This window comes from Carassius gibelio, chromosome B21 (assembly GCF_023724105.1).
Source record: "Carassius gibelio isolate Cgi1373 ecotype wild population from Czech Republic chromosome B21, carGib1.2-hapl.c, whole genome shotgun sequence".
Classification (NCBI taxonomy): domain Eukaryota; kingdom Metazoa; phylum Chordata; class Actinopteri; order Cypriniformes; family Cyprinidae; genus Carassius; species Carassius gibelio.
This window is the reverse complement of record NC_068416.1, coordinates 25,640,621-25,661,795: the sequence shown is the minus strand read 5'-3', so window position 1 is coordinate 25,661,795 and position 21,175 is coordinate 25,640,621. Positions and strand designations below refer to the sequence as shown.

General features: G+C 38.5%; 1 protein-coding gene across 5 annotated transcripts in view; it reads left to right on the top strand.

Annotated features, from left to right (window-relative positions):
• The window catches only part of LOC127985854 (rap guanine nucleotide exchange factor 1-like), a 60,319-nt gene that overhangs the window by 31,801 nt on the left and 7,343 nt on the right, over window positions 1-21,175 (top strand). For all 5 annotated transcript variants that reach the window (XM_052588038.1, XM_052588037.1, XM_052588040.1 and 2 more), the window contains 3 exons: window positions 158-236; window positions 314-415; window positions 511-608. In XM_052588038.1, the coding sequence (XP_052443998.1) occupies window positions 158-236; window positions 314-415; window positions 511-608 (279 nt within the window). The remainder of the gene's footprint in view (window positions 1-157; window positions 237-313; window positions 416-510; window positions 609-21,175) is intronic.

The window sequence follows — 21,175 nt, the reverse complement described above, 5'->3', positions numbered from 1 at the left end:
TCAAGTTAAACTTAACTTTTAATTTGACAGGCTGCGATCAGGAATCATAGTTTCTGTTTGTATATGATATGAAAATAGTTTTTATCAAACTGTAACTATATTTCACCCTCATGCCCTTCTACATATGTAGTGAAATGTGATTCCTCCTGTCCACTAGGGTGCGCTCTATCATCATCCAGCAGGAGAAAGCTCAGGACAGAGAGAAACTGCTGCTCAAATTCATCAAAATCATGAAGGTAACACATGTGAACATTACCAGACCAGACAATCTCTGTGTTGTCTGAGTGATTGAATGGTTTTGTCTCGCTCATAGCACTTGAGGAAACTGAATAACTTCAACTCTTATTTGGCGATTCTCTCGGCGCTGGACTCTGCACCAATCAGGCGACTGGAATGGCAGAAACAGACGTCTGAGGTCAGTCACACCAGTCTGACTTCCTTCTCACTGCCAAAGCTAACACAACGGAAGAAAACCACCCAATTGTTAACATCTGTCTCTGTTGTTTCCAGGGTTTGGAGGAGTACTGCACCTTGATTGACAGCTCGTCGTCCTTCAGAGCGTATAGAGCGGCGCTAGCAGACGTGGAGCCTCCATGCATACCATACCTGTGAGTTTGTGTGTAAAACAAAACAAAACTGTACTTAAATAAAAAACAGAACTGAAGTTCTCAATAAAGAAGGCTCTTTCAGTCTCAGACTGCTCAAACTCCACTTTTGAGAGTCAGAGAAGCACAAAATTCATGCCACTGAATTTTGACCTGCATAAAAACATTTATTTGAGTATTATTTATGTGTATTATTATAGAATGTGTTATTATTAGGGGCCAAGCACCGAAGGTGCGAAGGCACCTATTGTGTTTGTTGGCGTTATTAGGGGCCAAGCACCGAAGGTGCGAAGGCACCTATTGTGTTTGTTGGCGTTATTATTAGGGGCCAAGCACCGAAGGTGCGAAGGCACCTATTGTGTTCGTTGGCGTTATTATTATTAGGGGCCAAGCACCGAAGGTGCGTAGGCACCTATTGTTTCCGTTGGCGTTATTATTATTATTCTGCTTCTTCTTCTTCTTCTTCTTCCGCCGCAAGTCTATGGCAGCCCATAGAACCGATTGCGGGAAAGTTGTATAATTTGGCACACTGATAGAGGACAGTCCCAGCATTAACTATAGCAAATTTGAAGTCTCTAACTCCAACTCTCTAGCGCCACCACTTGTCCAAACTTTCAATGTTTCTATGCTAATAACTTTTGAACCGTAAGCCAGAAAATGAAAATTCTTTTTTCTTCTGAATCCTTGGCTCATGCCAAGTCGAATGAACCCCAAAATTCAAAAATCGCAAGGTTTAGTTTTTTCGCTATTTTCAATTATTCGACAAACCTACTTTTTCGAACTCGTCTTAGACGGTTAGTCTGATTGCCACGAAAATTGTCTCAGATCATCTTCAGACCAGGCCGGCAAAAAGTTATGGAATTCAAGTTGATTCGTCCAACCGTTGTCGAATGACACGTAAACTAATTTGACGAAATGCACGCAAAAATGCACGTGAGGCTATATCTCGGCAACAGTTTGTCATATTGAGACCAAACTTGGTGTGTGTTTTAACAAGCATGAACTGAGACTACCTGCAGTGTTTCGACACAGCGCCACCTAGTGGTCAGGAGATATGAAAAATGCATATTTTGGCTTATAACTTCTGAATGGTTTGGCCAAAAATCACACAACTGGTCTCTTTAGATTCAGTGAGTCATCTCGAGTCGAATGATATCCAATTTTCCCGTGTCGGCCATTTTAGGCGTCGGCCATTTTGAATTATGTGTTAAAATGCTGTATTTTTTGAACGCAGCATCGTATCGTTTCGCAAATAATTACAAAAATATTCGGCTCCATGCCCTGAAGGTACTCAAAAAGTTTGGTGGCAGCGCCACCTTGTGGCCAATAGTTATAATGAAATATCACATAAATGCTAATAACTTTTGAATAATTTAGACTATTAAAATTAAAATGGTCTCGCTATATTCTGTGGGTCATGCCGAGAGCATTGATACCAATTATGTGAAAATTGGCCATACTTCCTGTCCGCCATTTTGCTTAATGTTGAAAACCTACTTTTTCGAACTCCTCCTAGACCGTTAGTCCAATTTTCACCAAATTTGACGTGAATCATCTTCAGACCATGCTGGCAAAAAGTTATGGATTTCGTGTCGATATACGAAACAGTTCTCATTTAGCGCATCAACGAATTTGCTGGAAGGGTGCCAAAATGCATTTGAGGCTGTATCTCTGCAACGCTTTGACATATTTGCACCAAATTTTGTATGTGTCATCGCCACCTCACACTGACCATGCCACAGAAATTTGGTGACAGCGCCACCTATTGGTCAAGAGTAATAAACCATTCATTAACCATGAATAATTACACTTGTAAAAATGCTAATAACTTTTTATTGCATTAGCCCATTCGAATGGAACTGGGCTCAAAATATTCCCTGGTTTATGCCGATAACATAGATACCAAATATACCATAGTAAGCTGAACTTCCGGTCCGCCATTTTGATTTATGTTGAAAACCTACTTTGTCGAACTCCTCATCAACCGTAGGTCCGATTTTCACCAAATTCGAATCAAATGATCTTCAGACTATGCTGACTCAAAGTTATGGCTTTTGAGTCGATAGACAAAACCGTTTTCGCATACCACATCGACGAATTTGAGGCACAATGAGAAAATGACACTTGAGGCTGTATCCCTGGAATGCTTTGGCATATTGACACCAAACTTTGTGTGTGTCATTGAAAAGTCACACAGAGTACACCAAATTGATTTTATAACAGTGCCACCTATTGGTCAAGCTTGATAAGCCAAGTAATCATGCTACTAGAGGTGGTATTATGATTTTTTTTTGCCATTTCAATTACAATAATTCCAAAATTGCTGTTATTGCTCATTAATGAATTTGGTGTGATGCTTCATGCGATGCTTAGCTCCTACATTTGCCGTTGGAGTGCTTGGCCCCGTAATTGCTGCTTGCAGCTATATTTATTATTATTCTTCTTCTTCCACCCCAAGTCTATGGTAGCCCATAGAACCGATTGCGGGAAAGTTGTATAATTTGGCACACTAATAGAGGACTGTCTGAACATTAACCGTAGCAAATTTGAAGTCTCTAACTCAAACTCTCTAGCGCCACCAATTGTCTAAACTTTCAAAAACTTGATGCTAATAACTCTTGAACCGTAAGCCACAAAATGAAAATTCTTTTTTCCTGTGATTCCTTGGCTCATGCCGAGTCGAATGGACACCGAAATTCAAAAATCGCAAGGCTTAGTTTTTTCGCTATCGTCAATTGTTCATAAAACCTACTTTTTCGAACTCGTCCTAGGCCGTTGCACCGATTGTCACGAAAATTGAATCAGATAATCTTCAGACCATGCTGGCAAAAAGTTATGGAATTCAAGTTGATTTCTCAAACCGTTTCCGAATAGCTCATGAACGAATTCTTCGAAAAGCACGCAAACGTGAACGTGAGGCTATATCTCCGCAACGGTTTGGCCTATTGAGACCAATCTTGGTGGGTCTTATAACAACCATTCCCTGGGACTACCTGCAGTGTTTCGGCGCTGTGCCCCCTAGTGGTCAGGAGATATGAAAAATGCATGTTTTTGCTCATAACTTCTGAACGGTTTTGCCAAAAATCACAAAAGTGGTGTCTTTAGATTCATTGCATCATTCCGAGTCGAATGATACCGAATTTTCCCAATTCGGCCATTTTGGGCGTCGGCCATTTTGGATTTAGTTGTAAATTGCTGTATCTTAAGAATGAAGTTCCGTATCGTTTCGCAAATAATTACAAAAATGTCCGGCTCCATGCCCTGAATGTACACAAAAAAATTGGGGGCAGCGCCACCTTGTGGTCAATAGTTATAACGATTTTTTCGAAAAATGCTAATAACTTTTGCATACATTAGCCTATTGTAACAAAGCTGATGTTGATAGATTCCTTGGGTCATGCCGAGAACACCGATACCCCATTTGTCAATTTTGGCAAAATTTCCTGTCCGCCATTTTGATTCATGTTGAAAACCTACTTTTTCGAACTCCTCCTAGACCGTTGCTCAGATTTTCACCAAATTTGATTTGGATCATCTTCAGACCATGCTGGCAAAAAGTTATGGAATTTGTGTCGATACACGTAACCGTTTTCAATTAGCGTACCAACGAATTTGCTGGAAAGATGCCAAACTGCATCTGAGGCTGTATCTCTGCCAAGGTTGGAGATATTTACACAAAACTTAATATGTGACATTGTCACATCACATTGACCACGCCACATCATTTTGGTCACAGCGCCACCTATTGGTCAAGAGTAATAAACCAATCAATAACCGCTAATTATTACATTTCCAATAATGCTAATAACTTTTGATTGCATTAGCCTATTATCATGAAACATGTCTCAAAATGTTCCTTGGGACATGCCGACAACATGCATACCAATTATGTCATATTAAGCAAAACTTCCTGTCCGCCATTTTGATTCATGTTGAAAACCTTTTTTTTTAAACTCATCCTCAACCGTTTGTCCGATTTTCACCAAAATTGAATCAGATCATCTTCAGACCGTGCTGACAAAAAGTTATGGATTTCGTGTCAATAGACGAAACCGTTTTTGTACAGCGCTGCTTCAGATGTCAGGCATCTTCACAAAATGAGTCTGAGGCTATATCTCTGCAAAGCCCATTAGTGGTCTTCCAGTGACATCTAGTGGTCGTAAATGCAATTTATCATACAACACTGTCTCTTTAACCTTTATAACTGTTATATGTTGTCTTAATTTCATTCCAAAGAAGCATACGCAATTTATGTATAATTTAACAGTCTAGATAATAGTACTGCACTGATTTTAAATAACCTAGATATGGCTGACAGTAAAAGAATAGAACAGAATTACAGACACACACAAACATGAAATGTTTAAACTAGTATATTAATACTCAATAAGCATGCTTAAACCCACACACAGATGCACACATTTTGTTATATATATAGATAATTAAAATAAATGATGGGTGATAAAACCTATTGCAAGTCTTCTGTTTTTATGGGCTTCTATGTCATTTTTCAGGTTTCATTGCAATCATAATCTGGCATAATTATAAACATTAGATATATCTGTATGAATAAATTGGTAAACTTTGACTCAATGTGATCTGAAATGCTTGAACAGTAATATTAAATAATAGTAATATACATTTTTTCTAGATGAATCCCTCAACAAGCCCATAAACTGTAATGTTTTAGTCTTTAGTGAGCTCATTAGTGGTCTTCCGGTGACATCTAGTGGTTATAATTGCAATTTTTTATTCAACACTGGGTTTTGAAGCTTTATAAATATTACAGTGTTCTTTTTTACCTAATCTCTGTTAAATTTTGCATGATTGTTTAGAAAAAATACAGATCTAATGCATGTGTGATTATATTACCCCTTTTTTTTTGCAGTTTAATGCCATTCACAACAGAAATCTTTTGTTTTTTAGGCCATTTAAACTGTTATAGCACCAGCTATTTTCTGATCTTAATGAAACTTTGCATGCTTGGTGGGTCATCTTTCACATGTTATAACCAAGTTTCATAAAGTTTTGAGTTTTTGTTTCAGTTTTATAGGCTTTAGGTTACATGTGGCCACGGCCCTTTCCTAAATGACCTCTTATAGCTAACCAAAGGACAAAATGCAACATATTTTTGAAAATTATTGATCTAGAGAGTCCACAGAATATTATTGCAGTGGTTTGATCAAGACTGAACAAAAAACCAGGTGACCCAAAACATTCAAATTCGTGGACCAATTTTACGAAAAAGGCTATAACTCGGGAACAAAATGAGATATCTTCACCAAACTCAGAACTCATATGCATGAACAAAAACTTTAGTCAAATTATTATTTTTTTTCCATATCTGCCACTTGGTGGCGCTACAGGATGAAAAAAAATCAAATGGCTATAACTAAGCAACCGTTGATCCAATCAACTTGAAAATTGATATGGCCCAATGTGGCACAAGTGCTCTATGAGGAATTTCACTTATCTTAAAAAACATGGCCGCCATTGGCCAAACAACTTTAAGCACCTATTTGACAAGGTTAATGGAAGTCGATCGGAACGAAACTCGGTGGGCATGTTCGACTCATTGCCCTAAAGGTCTGTAAGTATTTTGAAAGAAATTGCCCACAACATTGTCACCTCCCACAGAACACATCAAAGCGATTTGATTACAGCGCCAACTATTTTCCAAAAATGATAATGCATCATTTTACTGGAGTTTTACTGGCTGTTTCAATTACACTCTTCCAATAATTGCTTTTCTTACTCGTTGCATTTGGTCTGATGCTCCATGCCATGTTTAGCTCCTCGCTGTGGAACTTTTATTAACGATTTTCAGCCATTTCAATTACAATCATGCAATTATTAATTTCATTATTCATTGTTGCATTTGGTCTGATGCTACATATGCTTAGCTCCTGATGTTGCCGCTGGAATGCTTGGCCCCGTGATTGCTGCTTGCAGCTATATTTAGGGGCCAAGCACCGAAGGTGCGTAGGCACCTATTGTTTTCGTTGGCGTTATTATTATTCTTCTTCTTCTTCTTCTTCTTCCGCCGCAAGTCTATGGCAGCCCATAGAACCGATTGCGGGAAAGTTGTATAATTTGGCACACTGATAGAGGACAGTCCCAACATTAACTATAGCAAATTTGAAGTCTCTATCTCCTACTCTCTAGCGCCACCACTTGTCCAAACTTTCAATGTTTGTATGCTAATAACTTTTGAACCGTAAGCCAGAAAATGGAAATTCTTTTTTCCTCTGAATCCTTGGCTCATGCCAAGTCGAATGAACCCCAAAATTCAAAAATCGCAAGGTTTAGTTTTTTCGCTATTTTCAATTATTCGAAAAACCTACTTTTTCGAACTCGTCCTAGACGGTTAGTCCGATTGCCACGAAAATTGGCTCAGATCATCTTCAGACCATGCTGGCAAAAAGTTATGGAATTCAAGTTGATTCGTCCAACTGTTGTCGAATGACACGTAAACAAATTTGACGAAAAGCACGCAAACATGCACGTGAGGCTATATCCCGGCAACGGTTTGTCATATTGAGACCAAACTTGGCGTGTGTTATAACAAGCATGAACTGAGACTACCTGCAGTGTTTCGACACAGCGCCACCTAGTGGTCAGGAGATATGAAAAATGCATATTTTGGCTTATAACTACTGAATGGTTTGGCCAAAAATCACACAACTGGTCTCTTTAGATTCAGTGAGTCATGTCGAGTCGAATGATATCCAATTTTCCTGTGTCGGCCATTTTAGGCGTCGGCCATTTTGAATTATGATTTAAAATGCTGTATTTTTTGAACGCAGCATCGTATCGTTTCGCAAATAATTACAAAAATATTCGGCTCCATGCCCTGAAGGTACTCAAAAAGTTTGGTGGCAGCGCCACCTTGTGGCCAATAGTTATAATGAAATATCACATAAATGCTAATAACTTTTGAATAAATTAGTCTATTAAAATTAAAATGGTCTCGCTATATTCTGTGGGTCATGCCGAGAGTATTGATACCAATAATGTGAAAATTGGCCTTACTTCCTGTCCGCCATTTTGCTTAATGTTGAAAACCTACTTTTTCGAACTCCTCCTAGACCGTTAGTCCGATTTTCACCAAATTTGACGTGTATCATCTTCAGACCATGCTGGCAAAAAGTTATGGATTTCGTGTCCATATATGAAACGGTTCTCATTAAGCGCATCAACGAATTTGCTGGAAGGGTGCCAAAATGCATTTGAGGCTGTATCTCTGCAACGCTTTGACATATTTACACCAAACTTTGTATGTGTCATCGCCACCTCACACTGACCATGCCACATAAATTTGGTAACAGCGCCACCTATTGGTCAAGAGTAATAAACCATTCATTACCCATGAATAATTACACTTATAAAAATGCTAATAACTTTTTAATGCATTAGCCTATTTGAAGGAAACTGGGCTCAAAATATTCCCTGGTTTATGCCGAAAACATAGATACCAAATATGCCAGATTAAGCTGAACTTCCGGTCCGCCATTTTGATTTATGTTGAAAACCTACTTTTTGAACTCCTCATCAGCCGTTAGTCCAATTTTCACCAAAATTTAATCAGATGATCTTCAGACTGTGCTGACAAAAAGTTATGAATTTTGTGTCGATAGACAAAACCGTTTTTGCATACCACAGCGACGAACTTGGGGCACAATGACAAAATGACACTTGAGGCTGTATCTCTGCAATGCTTTGGCATATTGACACCAAACTTTGTTTGTGTCATTGAAAAGTCACACAGAGTACACCAAATTGACTTGATAACAGCACCACCTATTGGTCAATTTTGATAAGCCAGTAAATCATGCTACTAGAGGTTGTATTTATGATTTTTTTAGCCATTTCAATTACAATAATCCTAAAATTGCTGTTATTGCTCATTAATGCATTTGGTGTGATGCTCCATGCCATGCTTAGCTCCTACATTTGCCGTTGGAGTGCTTGGCCCCGTAATTGCTGCTTGCAGCTATATTTATTATTATTATTCTTCTTCTTCCACCCCAAGTCTATGGTAGCCCATAGAACCGATTGCGGGAAAGTTGTATAATTTGGCACACTAATAGAGGACTGTCTGAACATTAACCGTAGCAAATTTGAAGTCTCTAACTCAAACTCTCTAGCGCCACCAATTGTCTAGACTTTCAAAAACTTGATGCTAATAACTCTTGAACCGTAAGCCACAAAATGAAAATTCTTTTTTCCTGTGATTCCTTGGCTCATGCCGAGTCGAATGGACACCGAAATTCAAAAATCGCAAGGCTTAGTTTTTTCGCTATCGTCAATTGTTCGTAAAACCTACTTTTTCGAACTCGTCCTAGGCCGTTGCACCGATTGTCACGAAAATTGAATCAGATAATCTTCAGACCATGCTGGCAAAAAGTTATGGAATTCAAGTTGATTTCTCAAACCGTTTCCGAATAGCTCATGAACGAATTCTTCGAAAAGCACGCAAACGTGAACGTGAGGCTATATCTCCGCAACGGTTTGGCCTATTGAGACCAATCTTGGTGGGTCTTATAACAACCATTCCCTGGGACTACCTGCAGTGTTTCGGCGCTGTGCCCCCTAGTGGTCAGGAGATATGAAAAATGCATGTTTTTGCTCATAACTTCTGAACGGTTTTGCCAAAAATCACAAAAGTGGTGTCTTTAGATTCAGTGCATCATTCCGAGTCGAATGATACCGAATTTTCCCAATTCGGCCATTTTGGGCGTCGGCCATTTTGGATTTAGTTGTAAATTGCTGTATCTTAAGAATGAAGTTCCGTATCGTTTCGCAAATAATTACAAAAATGTCCGGCTCCATGCCCTGAATGTACACAAAAAAATTGGGGGCAGCGCCACCTTGTGGTCAATAGTTATAACGATTTTTTCGAAAAATGCTAATAACTTTTGCATACATTAGCCTATTGTAACAAAGCTGATGTTGATAGATTCCTTGGGTCATGCCGAGAACACCGATACCCCATTTGTCAATTTTTGCAAAATTTCCTGTCCGCCATTTTGATTCATGTTGAAAACCTACTTTTTCGAACTCCTCCTAGACCGTTGCTCAGATTTTCACCAAATTTGATTTGGATCATCTTCAGACCATGCTGGCAAAAAGTTATGGAATTTGTGTCGATACACGTAACTGTTTTCAATTAGCGTACCAACGAATTTGCTGGAAAGATGCCAAACTGCATCTGAGGCTGTATCTCTGCAAAGGTTGGAGATATTTACACAAAACTTAATATGTGACATTGTCACATCACATTGACCACGCCACATCATTTTGGTCACAGCGCCACCTATTGGTCAAGAGTAATAAACCAATCAATAACCGCTAATTATTACATTTCCAATAATGCTAATAACTTTTAAGTGCATTAGCCTATTATCATGAAACATGTCTCAAAATGTTCCTTGGGACATGCCGACAACATACATACCAATTATGTCATATTAAGCAAAACTTCCTGTCCGCCATTTTGATTCATGTTGAAAACCTTTTTTTTAAAACTCATCCTCAACCGTTTGTCTGATTTTCACCAAAATTGAATCAGATCATCTTCAGACCGTGCTGACAAAAAGTTATGGATTTCGTGTCAATAGACGAAACCGTTTTTGTACAGCGCTGCTTCAGATGTCAGGCATCTTCACAAAATGAGTCTGAGGCTATATCTCTGCAAAGCCCATTAGTGGTCTTCCAGTGACATCTAGTGGTCGTAAATGCAATTTATCATACAACACTGACTCTTTAACCTTTATAACTGTTATATGTTGTCTTAATTTCATTCCAAAGAAGCATACGCAATTTATGTATAATTTCACAGTCTAGATAATAGTACTGCACTGATTTTAAATAACATAGATATGGCTGACAGTAAAAGAATAGAACAGAATTACAGACACACACAAACATGAAATGTTTAAACTAGTATATTAATACTCAATAAGCATGCTTAAACCCACACACAGATGCACACATTTTGTTATATATATAGATAATTAAAATAAATGATGGGTGATAAAACCTATTGCAAGTCTTCTGTTTTTATGGGCTTCTATGTCATTTTTCAGGTTTCATTGCAATCATAATCTGGCATAATTATAAACATTAGATATATCTGTATGAATAAATTGGTAAACTTTGAATCAATGTGATCTGAAATGCTTGAACAGTAATATTAAATAATAGTAATATACATTTTTTCTAGATGAATCCCTCAACAAGCCCATAAACTGTAATGTTTTAGTCTTTACTGAGCTCATTAGTGGTCTTCCGGTGACATCTAGTGGTTATAATTGCAATTTTTTATTCAACACTGGGTTTTGAAGCTTTATAAATATTACAGTGTTCTTTTTTACCTAATATCTGTTAAATTTTGCATGATTGTTTAGAAAAAATACAGATCTAATGCATGTGTGATTATATTACCCCTTTTTTTTTGCAGTTTAATGCCATTCACAACAGAAATTTTGTTTTTTAGGCCTGTTTAAATGTTATCTAACCAAAGGACAAAATACAACATATTTTTTCAAAGTTATTGATCTAGAGAGTCCTGAGAATATTACTGCAGTGGTTTGATCAAGACTGAACAAAAAACCAGGTCACCCAAAACATTCAAATTCGTGGACCAATTTTATGAAAAAGGCTATAACTCGGGAACAAAATGAGATATCTTCACCAAACTCAGAACTCATATGCATGAACAAAAACTTTAGTCAAATTATTATTTTTTTTCCATATCTGCCACTTGGTGGCGCTACAGGATGAAAAAAAATCAAATGGCTATAACTAAGCAACAGTTGATCCAATCAACTTGAAAACTGATATGGCCCAATGTGGCACAAGTGCTCTATGAGGAATTTCACTTATCTTAAAAAACATGGCCGCCATTGGCCAAACAACTTTAAGAACCTATTTGACAAGGTTAATAGAAGTCGATCGGAACGAAACTCGGTGGGCATGTTCGACTCATTGCCCTAAAGGTCTGTAAGTATTTTGAAAGAAATTGCCCACAACATTGTCACCTCCCACAGAACACAACAAAGCGATTTGATTACAGCGCCACATATTTTCCAAAAATGATAATGCATCATTTTACTGGAGTTTTACTGGCTGTTTCAATTACACTCTTCCAATAATTGCTTTTCTTACTCGTTGCATTTGGTCTGATGCTCCATGCCATGCTTAGCTCCTCGCTGTGGAACTTTTATTAACGATTTTCAGCCATTTCAATTACAATCATGCAATTATTAATTTCATTATTCATTGTTGCATTTGGTCTGCTTAGCTCCTGATGTGGCCGCTGGAATGCTTGGCCCCGTGATTGCTGCTTGCAGCTATATTTAGGGGCCAAGCACCGAAGGTGCGTAGGACCCTCTTGTTTTTGTTGGCGTTCTTATTATTATTATTATTAGGGGCCAAGCACCGAAGGTGCGTAGGCACCTATTGTAATCGTTGGCGTTATTATTATTCTGCTTCTTCTTCTTCTTCTTCTTCTTCTTCTTCCGCCGCAAGTCTATGGCAGCCCATAGAACCGATTGCGGGAAAGTTGTATAATTTGGCACACTGATAGAGGACAGTCCCAACATTAACTATAGCTCATTTGAAGTCTCTAACTCCTACTCTCTAGCGCCACCACTTGTCCAAACTTTCAATGTTTGTATGCTAATAACTTTTGAACCGTAAGCCAGAAAATGGAAATTCTTTTTTCCTCTGAATCCTTGGCTCATGCCAAGTCGAATGAACCCCAAAATTCAAAAATCGCAAGGTTTAGTTTTTTCGCTATTTTCAATTTTTCGAAAAACCTACTTTTTCGAACTCGTGCTAGACGGTTAGTCCGATTGCCACGAAAATTGGCTCAGATCATCTTCAGATCATGTTGGCAAAAAGTTATGGAATTCAAGTTGATTCGTCCAACCATTGTCGAATGACACGTAAACAAATTTGACGAAAAGCACGCAAAAATGCACTTGAGGCTATATCTCAGCAACGGTTTGGCATATTGAAACCAAACTTGGTGTGTGTTATAATAAGCATGACCTGAGACTACCTGCAGTGTTTCGACACAGCGCCACCTAGTGGTCAGGAGATATGAAAAATGCATATTTTGGCTTATATCTTCTGAATGGTTTGGCCAAAAATCACACAACTGGTCTCTTTAGATTCAGTGAGTCATGTCGAGTCGTATGATATGCAAATTTCCCGTGTCAGCCATTTTAGGCGTCGGCCATTTTGAATTATGTTTTAAAATGCTGTATTTTTTCAACGCAGCATCAAATCGTTTCGCAAATAATTACAAAAATATTCGGCTCCATGCCCTGAATGTACTCAAAAAGTTTGGTGGCAGCGCCACCTTGTGGTCAAGAGTTATAATGAATTATAACAAAAATGCTAATAACTTTTGAGTAAATTAGACAATTGAAATGCAAATGGTCTCCCCGTATTCTTTGGGTCATGCCGAGAACATAGATACCAATTATGCCAAAATTGGCCATACTTCCTGTCCGCCATTTTGATTAATGTTGAAAACCTACTTTTTCGAACTCCTCCTAGACCGTTAGTCCGATTTTCACCAAATTTGACGTGAATCATTTTCAGACCATGCTGGCAAAAAGTTATGGATTTCGTGTCGATATACAAAACGGTTCTGATTTAGCGCATCAACGAATTTGCTGGAAGGGTGCCAAAATGCATTTGAGGCTGTATCTCTGCAACGCTTTGTCATTTTTGCACCAAACTTTGTATGTGTCATCGCCACCTGACACTGACCATGCCACATAAATTTGGTAACAGCGCCACCTATTGGTCAAGAGTAATGAACCATTCATTAACTATGAATAATTACACTTATAAAAATGCTAGTAACTTTTTAATGCATTAGCCTATTGTAATGAAACTGGCCTCAAAATATTCCCTGGCTTATGCCGACAACATAGATACCATATATGCCAGAGTAAGCCGAACTTCCTGTCCGCCATTTTGATTTATGTTGAAAACCTACTTTTTCGAACTCCTCATCAACCGTTGGTCCGATTTTCACCAAAATTGACTCAGATGATCTGTAGACTGTACTGACAAAATGTTATGGATTTTGTATCGATAGACAAAACCGTTTTCGCATACCACAGCGACGAATTTGAGGCACAATGCCAAAATGACACTTGAGGCTGTATCTCTGCAATGCTTTGGCATGTTGACACCAAACTTTGTTTGTGTCATTGAAAAGTCACACAGAGTACACCAAATTGACTTGATAACAGCACCACCTATTGGTCAATTTTGATAAGCCAGTAAATCATGCTACTAGAGGTTGTATTTATGATTTTTTTAGCCATTTCAATTACAATCATCCTAAAATTGCTGTTATTGCTCATTAATGCATTTGGTGTGATGCTCCATGCCATGCTTAGCTCCTACATTTGCCGTTGGAGTGCTTGGCCCCGTAATTGCTGCTTGCAGCTATATTTATTATTATTATTCTTCCGACTGGGGGTCTATGGCAGCCCATAGAACCGAATGCGGGAAAGTTGTAATGGTTTGACATTCTTATAGAGCACAGTGCCCACATTAAGTACACCAATTTTGGTGTGTCTAAGACATTCCCTCTAGCGCCACCAACTGTCCAAAATTTCACTTTAATTTTGTTAATAACTTTTTGACCGTGAGGCCAATCATCAAAATTCTTTTTTCATCTGATTTCTGAGCTCATGCCGATTCGATTGCACCCTAGCAAGTCATTTTCCGTCACATAAATGTGGCCGCCATTTTGAATTTTTTGAAAAACCTACTTTTTCGAACTCGTCCTAGACGGTTTGTCCGATTCACACGAAAATTGAACCAGCTCATCTTCAGGGAGTGCTGACCAAAAGTTATGCAAATCAAATTGATTCGTCAAACCGTTTCCGATAAACGCTCAAACAAATTTTACGTAACGCTTACAAAAACAGTCGTATGGCTGTATCTCTGCAACGACTTATCCTATTCAGACCAAACTTGGTACATGTCATAACAAGCATGACCTGAGGCTACATGCTGCGTTTCGGCGCAGCGCCACCTACTGGTCCGGAGATATGAAAAACTGCTATTTTTGCTTATAACTTCTGAATAGTTTGTCCAAAAATCATAATATTGGTCTTGTTAGATTCAGGGCAACATGCCGAGTTGACTGATATCCAATTTTACCATTTCGGCCATTTTGACTGTCGGCCATTTTGAATTTTGTGCTAAAATGCTGTATTTTAAGAACGCATCAACGGATTGTTACGAAACTTGGTATGGGTCATCAGCACAATGTCCTGAAGGAGCGTGAAAAGTTTCGAAACAGCGCCACCTAGTGGTGATCTTCTTTTTTAAAATGCTTATAACTTTGGGTGTGGTCGACGTATTTTCACCAGACTCATCAAATTGGACTCCTGAAACCTTACAGAGTCCTACAATACCAAACATGCTAGGTTTCGCTTTACGGTTTGTGTAGCGTTGTGATTTAGCGCTTAAAAAACATTTGGCTATATCTTTGAAACCGCTTGTTTGATCGAGACGAAACCACCGTCAGAAGTTCGGAAACATAGGTCGATAGCTATACGCCAATGCCCAAATGCAAAAATATTGATAGTAAGGGGTAGTACAATTCAATCAAAGTCAAGAGTCAGTCATTTTTTACGTGTTTTTTCATTTAAATGTCTATAACTCTGAAGTGAATTGAGATATTTTCACCAAAATTGACACACATATGTATGGGCTCACTCTGATGACACATAAAACAAATGGTTGGACTGAGCCTCTTGGTGGCGCTATAATAGAACACAACATGAAATTCCCATTGACTTCAATGCAGTTTTCTGAAATAGAATGCTATACTAAACAAATGCATTAGTGTAATATTACGAAACTCAGAATGTGCCAAAAACACCATCCCCTGAAGGTACTCAAAATATTTTGAAACAGCGCCACCTAGTGTTCAAAAGTTATAACTCAATTTACATAAAGGCTAATAACTTTTGAATACATCTGGTTATTGACATGATGCTGGTCTTAATAGATTCCTTGGGTCAAGTCGAGAACATAGATACAAAGTTTTCCTTATTTGGCTGAACTTCCTATCCGCCATTTTGATTAATGTTGAAAACCTACTTTTTCGAACTCCTCCTAGACCTTTTGTCAGATTTTCACCAAATTTGACGTGTATCATCTTCAGACCATGCTGGCAAAATGTTATGGATTTCGTGTCGATATACGAAACGGTTCTCATTTAGCGCTTCAATGAACCTGCTGGAAGGGTGTCAAAATGCATTTGAGGCTGTATCTCTGCAAAGCTTTGACATATTTGCACCAAACTTTGTATGTGTCATCGACACCTCACACTGACCATTCCAAACTAATTTGGTAACAGTGCCACCTATAGGTTACACGTGATAAGCCAATAAATCTTATTACTAGTTGTTGTGTTTATTGTTTTCAAGCCATTTTGCCTAAAATAATCTTAAAACACTTTTAATTACTCATTCCTGCCATTCGTCTGAAGCTTGCTTCTGTAGTGCTTGGCCCCGTTATTGCTGCTTGCAGCTATATTTATTATTATTCTTCTTCTTCCACCCCAAGTCTATGGTAGCCCATAGAACCGATTGCGGGAAAGTTGTATAATTTGGCACACTGATAGAGGACAGTCCCAACATTAACTATAGCAAATTTGAAGTCTCTATCTCCTACTCTCTAGCGCCACCACTTGTCCAAACTTTCAATGTTTGTATGCTAATAACTTTTGAACCGTAAGCCAGAAAATGGAAATTCTTTTTTCCTCTGAATCCTTGGCTCATGCCAAGTCGAATGAACCCCAAAATTCAAAAATCGCAAGGTTTAGTTTTTTCGCTATTTTCAATTATTCGAAAAACCTACTTTTTCGAACTCGTCCTAGACGGTTAGTCCGATTGCCACGAAAATTGGCTCAGATCATCTTCAGACCATGCTGGCAAAAAGTTATGGAATTCAAGTTGATTCGTCCAACTGTTGTCGAATGACACGTAAACAAATTTGACGAAAAGCACGCAAACATGCACGTGAGGCTATATCCCGGCAACGGTTTGTCATATTGAGACCAAACTTGGCGTGTGTTATAACAAGCATGAACTGAGACTACCTGCAGTGTTTCGACGAAGCGCTACCTAGTGGTCAGGAGATATGAAAAATGCATATTTTGGCTTATAACTACTGAATGGTTTGGCCAAAAATCACACAACTGGTCTCTTTAGATTCAGTGAGTCATGTCGAGTCAAATGATATCCAATTTTCCTGTGTCGGCCATTTTAGGCGTCGGCCATTTTGAATTATGATTTAAAATGCTGTATTTTTTGAACGCAGCATCGTATCATTTCGCAAATAATTACAAAAATATTCGGCTCCATGCCCTGAAGGTACTCAAAAAGTTTGGTGGCAGCGCCACCTTGTGGCCAATAGTTATAATGAAATATCACATAAATGCTAATAACTTTTGAATAAATTAGTCTATTAAAATTAAAATGGTCTCGCTATATTCTGTGGGTCATGCCGAGAGTATTGATACCAATAATGTGAAAATTGGCCTTACTTCCTGTCCGCCATTTTGCTTAATGTTGAAAACCTACTTTTTCGAACTCCTCCTAGACCGTTAACCCAATTTTCACCAAATTTGACGTGAATCATCTTCAGACCATGCTGGCAAAAAGTTATGGATTTTGTGTCGATATACGTAACGGTTCTCATTTAGCGCATCAACGAATTTGCTGGAAGGGTGCCAAAATGCATTTAAGGCTGTATCTCTGCAACACTTTGACATATTTGCACCAAACTTTGTATGTGTCATCGCCACCTCACACTGACCATGCCACATAAATTTGGTAACAGCGCCACCTATTGGTCAAGAGTAATAAACCATTCATTAACCATGAGTAATTACACTTTTTAAAATGCTAATAACTTTTTAATGCATTAGCCTATTTGAAGGAAACTGGGCTCAAAATATTCTCTGGCTTATGCCGATAACATAGATACCAAATATACCACGGTAAGCTGAACTTCCGGTCCGCCATTTTGATTTATGTTGAAAACATACTTTTTCGAACTCCTGATCAACCGTATGTCCGATTTTCACCAAATTCGAATCAAATGATCTTCAGGCTATACTGATTCAAAGTTATGGATTTTGAGTCGATAGACAAAACCGTTTTCGCATACCACATCGACGAATTTGAGGCACAATGAGAAAATGACACTTGAGGCTGTATCCCTGGAATGCTTTGGCATATTGACACCAAACTTTGTGTGTGTCATTGAAAAGTCACACAGAGTACACCAAATTGATTTTATAACCGTGTCACCTATTGGTCAAGCTTGATAAACCAAGTAATCATGCTACTAGAGGTGGTATTGGTGTTTTTTTTTTTTTTTTGCCATTTCAAATACAATAATTCCAAAATTGCTGTTATTGCTCATTAATGTATTTGGTGTGATGCTTTATGCGATGCTTAGCTACTACATTGCCGTTGGAGTGCTTGGCCCCGTAATTGCTGCTTGCAGCTATATTTAGGGGCCAAGCACCGAAGGTGCGTAGGCACCTATTGTTTCCGTTGGCGTTATTATTATTCTGCTTCTTCTTCTTCTTCTTCTTCTTCCGCCGCAAGTCTATGGCAGCCCATAGAACCGATTGCGGGAAAGTTGTATAATTTGGCACACTGATAGAGGACAGTCCCACCATTAACTATAGCAAATTTGAAGTCTCTGACTCCTACTCTTTAGCGCCACCACTTGTTCAAACTTTCAATGTTTATATGCTAATAACTTTTGAACCGTGAGCCAGAAAATGGAAATTCTTTTTTCCTCTGAATCCTTGGCTCATGCCAAGTCGAATGAACCCCAAAATTCAAAAATCGCAAGGTTTAGTTTTTTCGCTATTTTCAATTATTCGAAAAACCTACTTTTTCAAACTCGTCCTAGACGGTTAGTCCGATTGCCACGAAAATTGGCTCAGATCATCTTCAGACCATGCTGGCAAAAAGTTATGGAATTCAAGTTGATTCGTCCAACTGTTGTCGAATGACACGTAAACAAATTTGACGAAAAGCACGCAAACATGCACGTGAGGCTATATCCCGGCAACGGTTTGTCATATTGAGACCAAACTTGGCGTGTGCTATAACAAGCATGAACTGAGACTACCTGCAGTGTTTCGACACAGCGCCACCTAGTGGTCCGGAGATATGAAAAATGCATATTTTGGCTTATAACTACTGAATGGTTTGGCCAAAAATCACACAACTGGTCTCTTTAGATTCAGTGAGTCATGTCGAGTCAAATGATATCCAATTGTCCTGTGTCGGCCATTTTAGGCGTCGGCCATTTTGAATTATGATTTAAAATGCTGTATTTTTTGAACGCAGCATCGTATCGTTTCGCAAATAATTACAAAAATATTCGGCTCCATGCCCTGAAGGTACTCAAAAAGTTTGGTGGCAGCGCCACCTTGTGGCCAATAGTTATAATGAAATATCACATAAATGCTAATAAATTTTGAATAAATTAGTCTATTAAAATTAAAATGGTCTCGCTATATTCTGTGGGTCATGCCGAGAGTATTGATACCAATAATGTGAAAATTGGCCTTACTTCCTGTCCGCCATTTTGCTTAATGTTGAAAACCTACTTTTTCGAACTCCTCCTAGACCGTTAGCCCAATTTTCACCAAATTTGACGTGCATCATCTTCAGACCATGCTGGCAAAAAGTTATGGATTTTGTGTCGATATACGTTACGGTTCTCATTTAGCGCATCAACGAATTTGCTGGAAGGGTGCCAAAATGCATTTGAGGCTGTATCTCTGCAACACTTTGACATATTTGCACCAAACTTTGTATGTGTCATCGCCACCTCACACTGACCATGCCACATAAATTTGGTAACAGCGCCACCTATTGGTCAAGAGTAATAAACCATTCATTAACCATGAGTAATTACACTTTTTAAAATGCTAATAACTTTTTAATGCATTAGCCTATTTGAAGGAAACTGGGCTCAAAATATTCCCTGGCTTATGCCGATAACATAGATACCAAATATACCACGGTAAGCTGAACTTCCGGTCCGCCATTTTGATTTATGTTGAAAACATACTTTTTCGAACTCCTCATCAACCGTATGTCCGATTTTCACCAAATTCGAATCAAATGATCTTCAGGCTATACTGATTCAAAGTTATGGATTTTGAGTCGATAGACAAAACCGTTTTCGCATACCACATCGACGAATTTGAGGCACAATGAGAAAATGACACTTGAGGCTGTATCCCTGGAATGCTTTGGCATATTGACACCAAACTTTGTGTGTGTCATTGAAAAGTCACACAGAGTACACCAAATTGATTTTATAACAGTGTCACCTATTGGTCAAGCTTGATAAACCAAGTAATCATGCTACTAGAGGTGGTATTGGTGTTTTTTTTTTTTTTGCCATTTCAAATACAATAATTCCAAAATTGCTGTTATTGCTCATTAATGTATTTGGTGTGATGCTTTATGCGATGCTTAGCTACTACATTTGCCGTTGGAGTGCTTGGCCCCGTAATTGCTGCTTGCAGCTATATTTATTATTATTATTCTTCTTCTTCCACCCCAAGTCTATGGTAGCCCATAGAACCGATTGCGGGAAAGTTGTATAATTTGGCACACTAATAGAGGACTGTCTGAACATTAACCGTAGCAAATTTGAAGTCTCTAACTCAAACTCTCTAGCGCCACCAATTGTCTAAACTTTCAAAAACTTGATGCTAATAACTCTTGAACCGTAAGCCACAAAATGAAAATTCTTTTTTCCTGTGATTCCTTGGCTCATGCCGAGTCGAATGGACACCGAAATTCAAAAATCGCAAGGCTTAGTTTTTTCGCTATCGTCAATTGTTCGTAAAACCTACTTATTCTAACTCGTCCTAGGCCGTTGCACCGATTGTCACGAAAATTGAATCAGATAATCTTCAGACCATGCTGGCAAAAAGTTATGGAATTCAAGTTGATTTCTCAAACCGTTTCCGAATAGCTCATGAACGAATTCTTCGAAAAGCACGCAAACGTGAACGTGAGGCTATATCTCCGCAACGGTTTGGCCTATTGAGACCAATCTTGGTGGGTCTTATAACAACCATTCCCTGGGACTACCTGCAGTGTTTCGGCGCTGTGCCCCCTAGTGGTCAGGAGATATGAAAAATGCATGTTTTTGCTCATAACTTCTGAACGGTTTTGCCAAAAATCACAAAAGTGGTGTCTTTAGATTCAGTGCATCATTCCGAGTCGAATGATACCGAATTTTCCCAATTCGGCCATTTTGGGCGTCGGCCATTTTGGATTTAGTTGTAAATTGCTGTATCTTAAGAATGAAGTTCCGTATCGTTTCGCAAATAATTACAAAAATGTCCGGCTCCATGCCCTGAATGTACACAAAAAAATTGGGGGCAGCGCCACCTTGTGGTCAATAGTTATAACGATTTTTTTGAAAAATGCTAATAACTTTTGCATACATTAGCCTATTGTAACAAA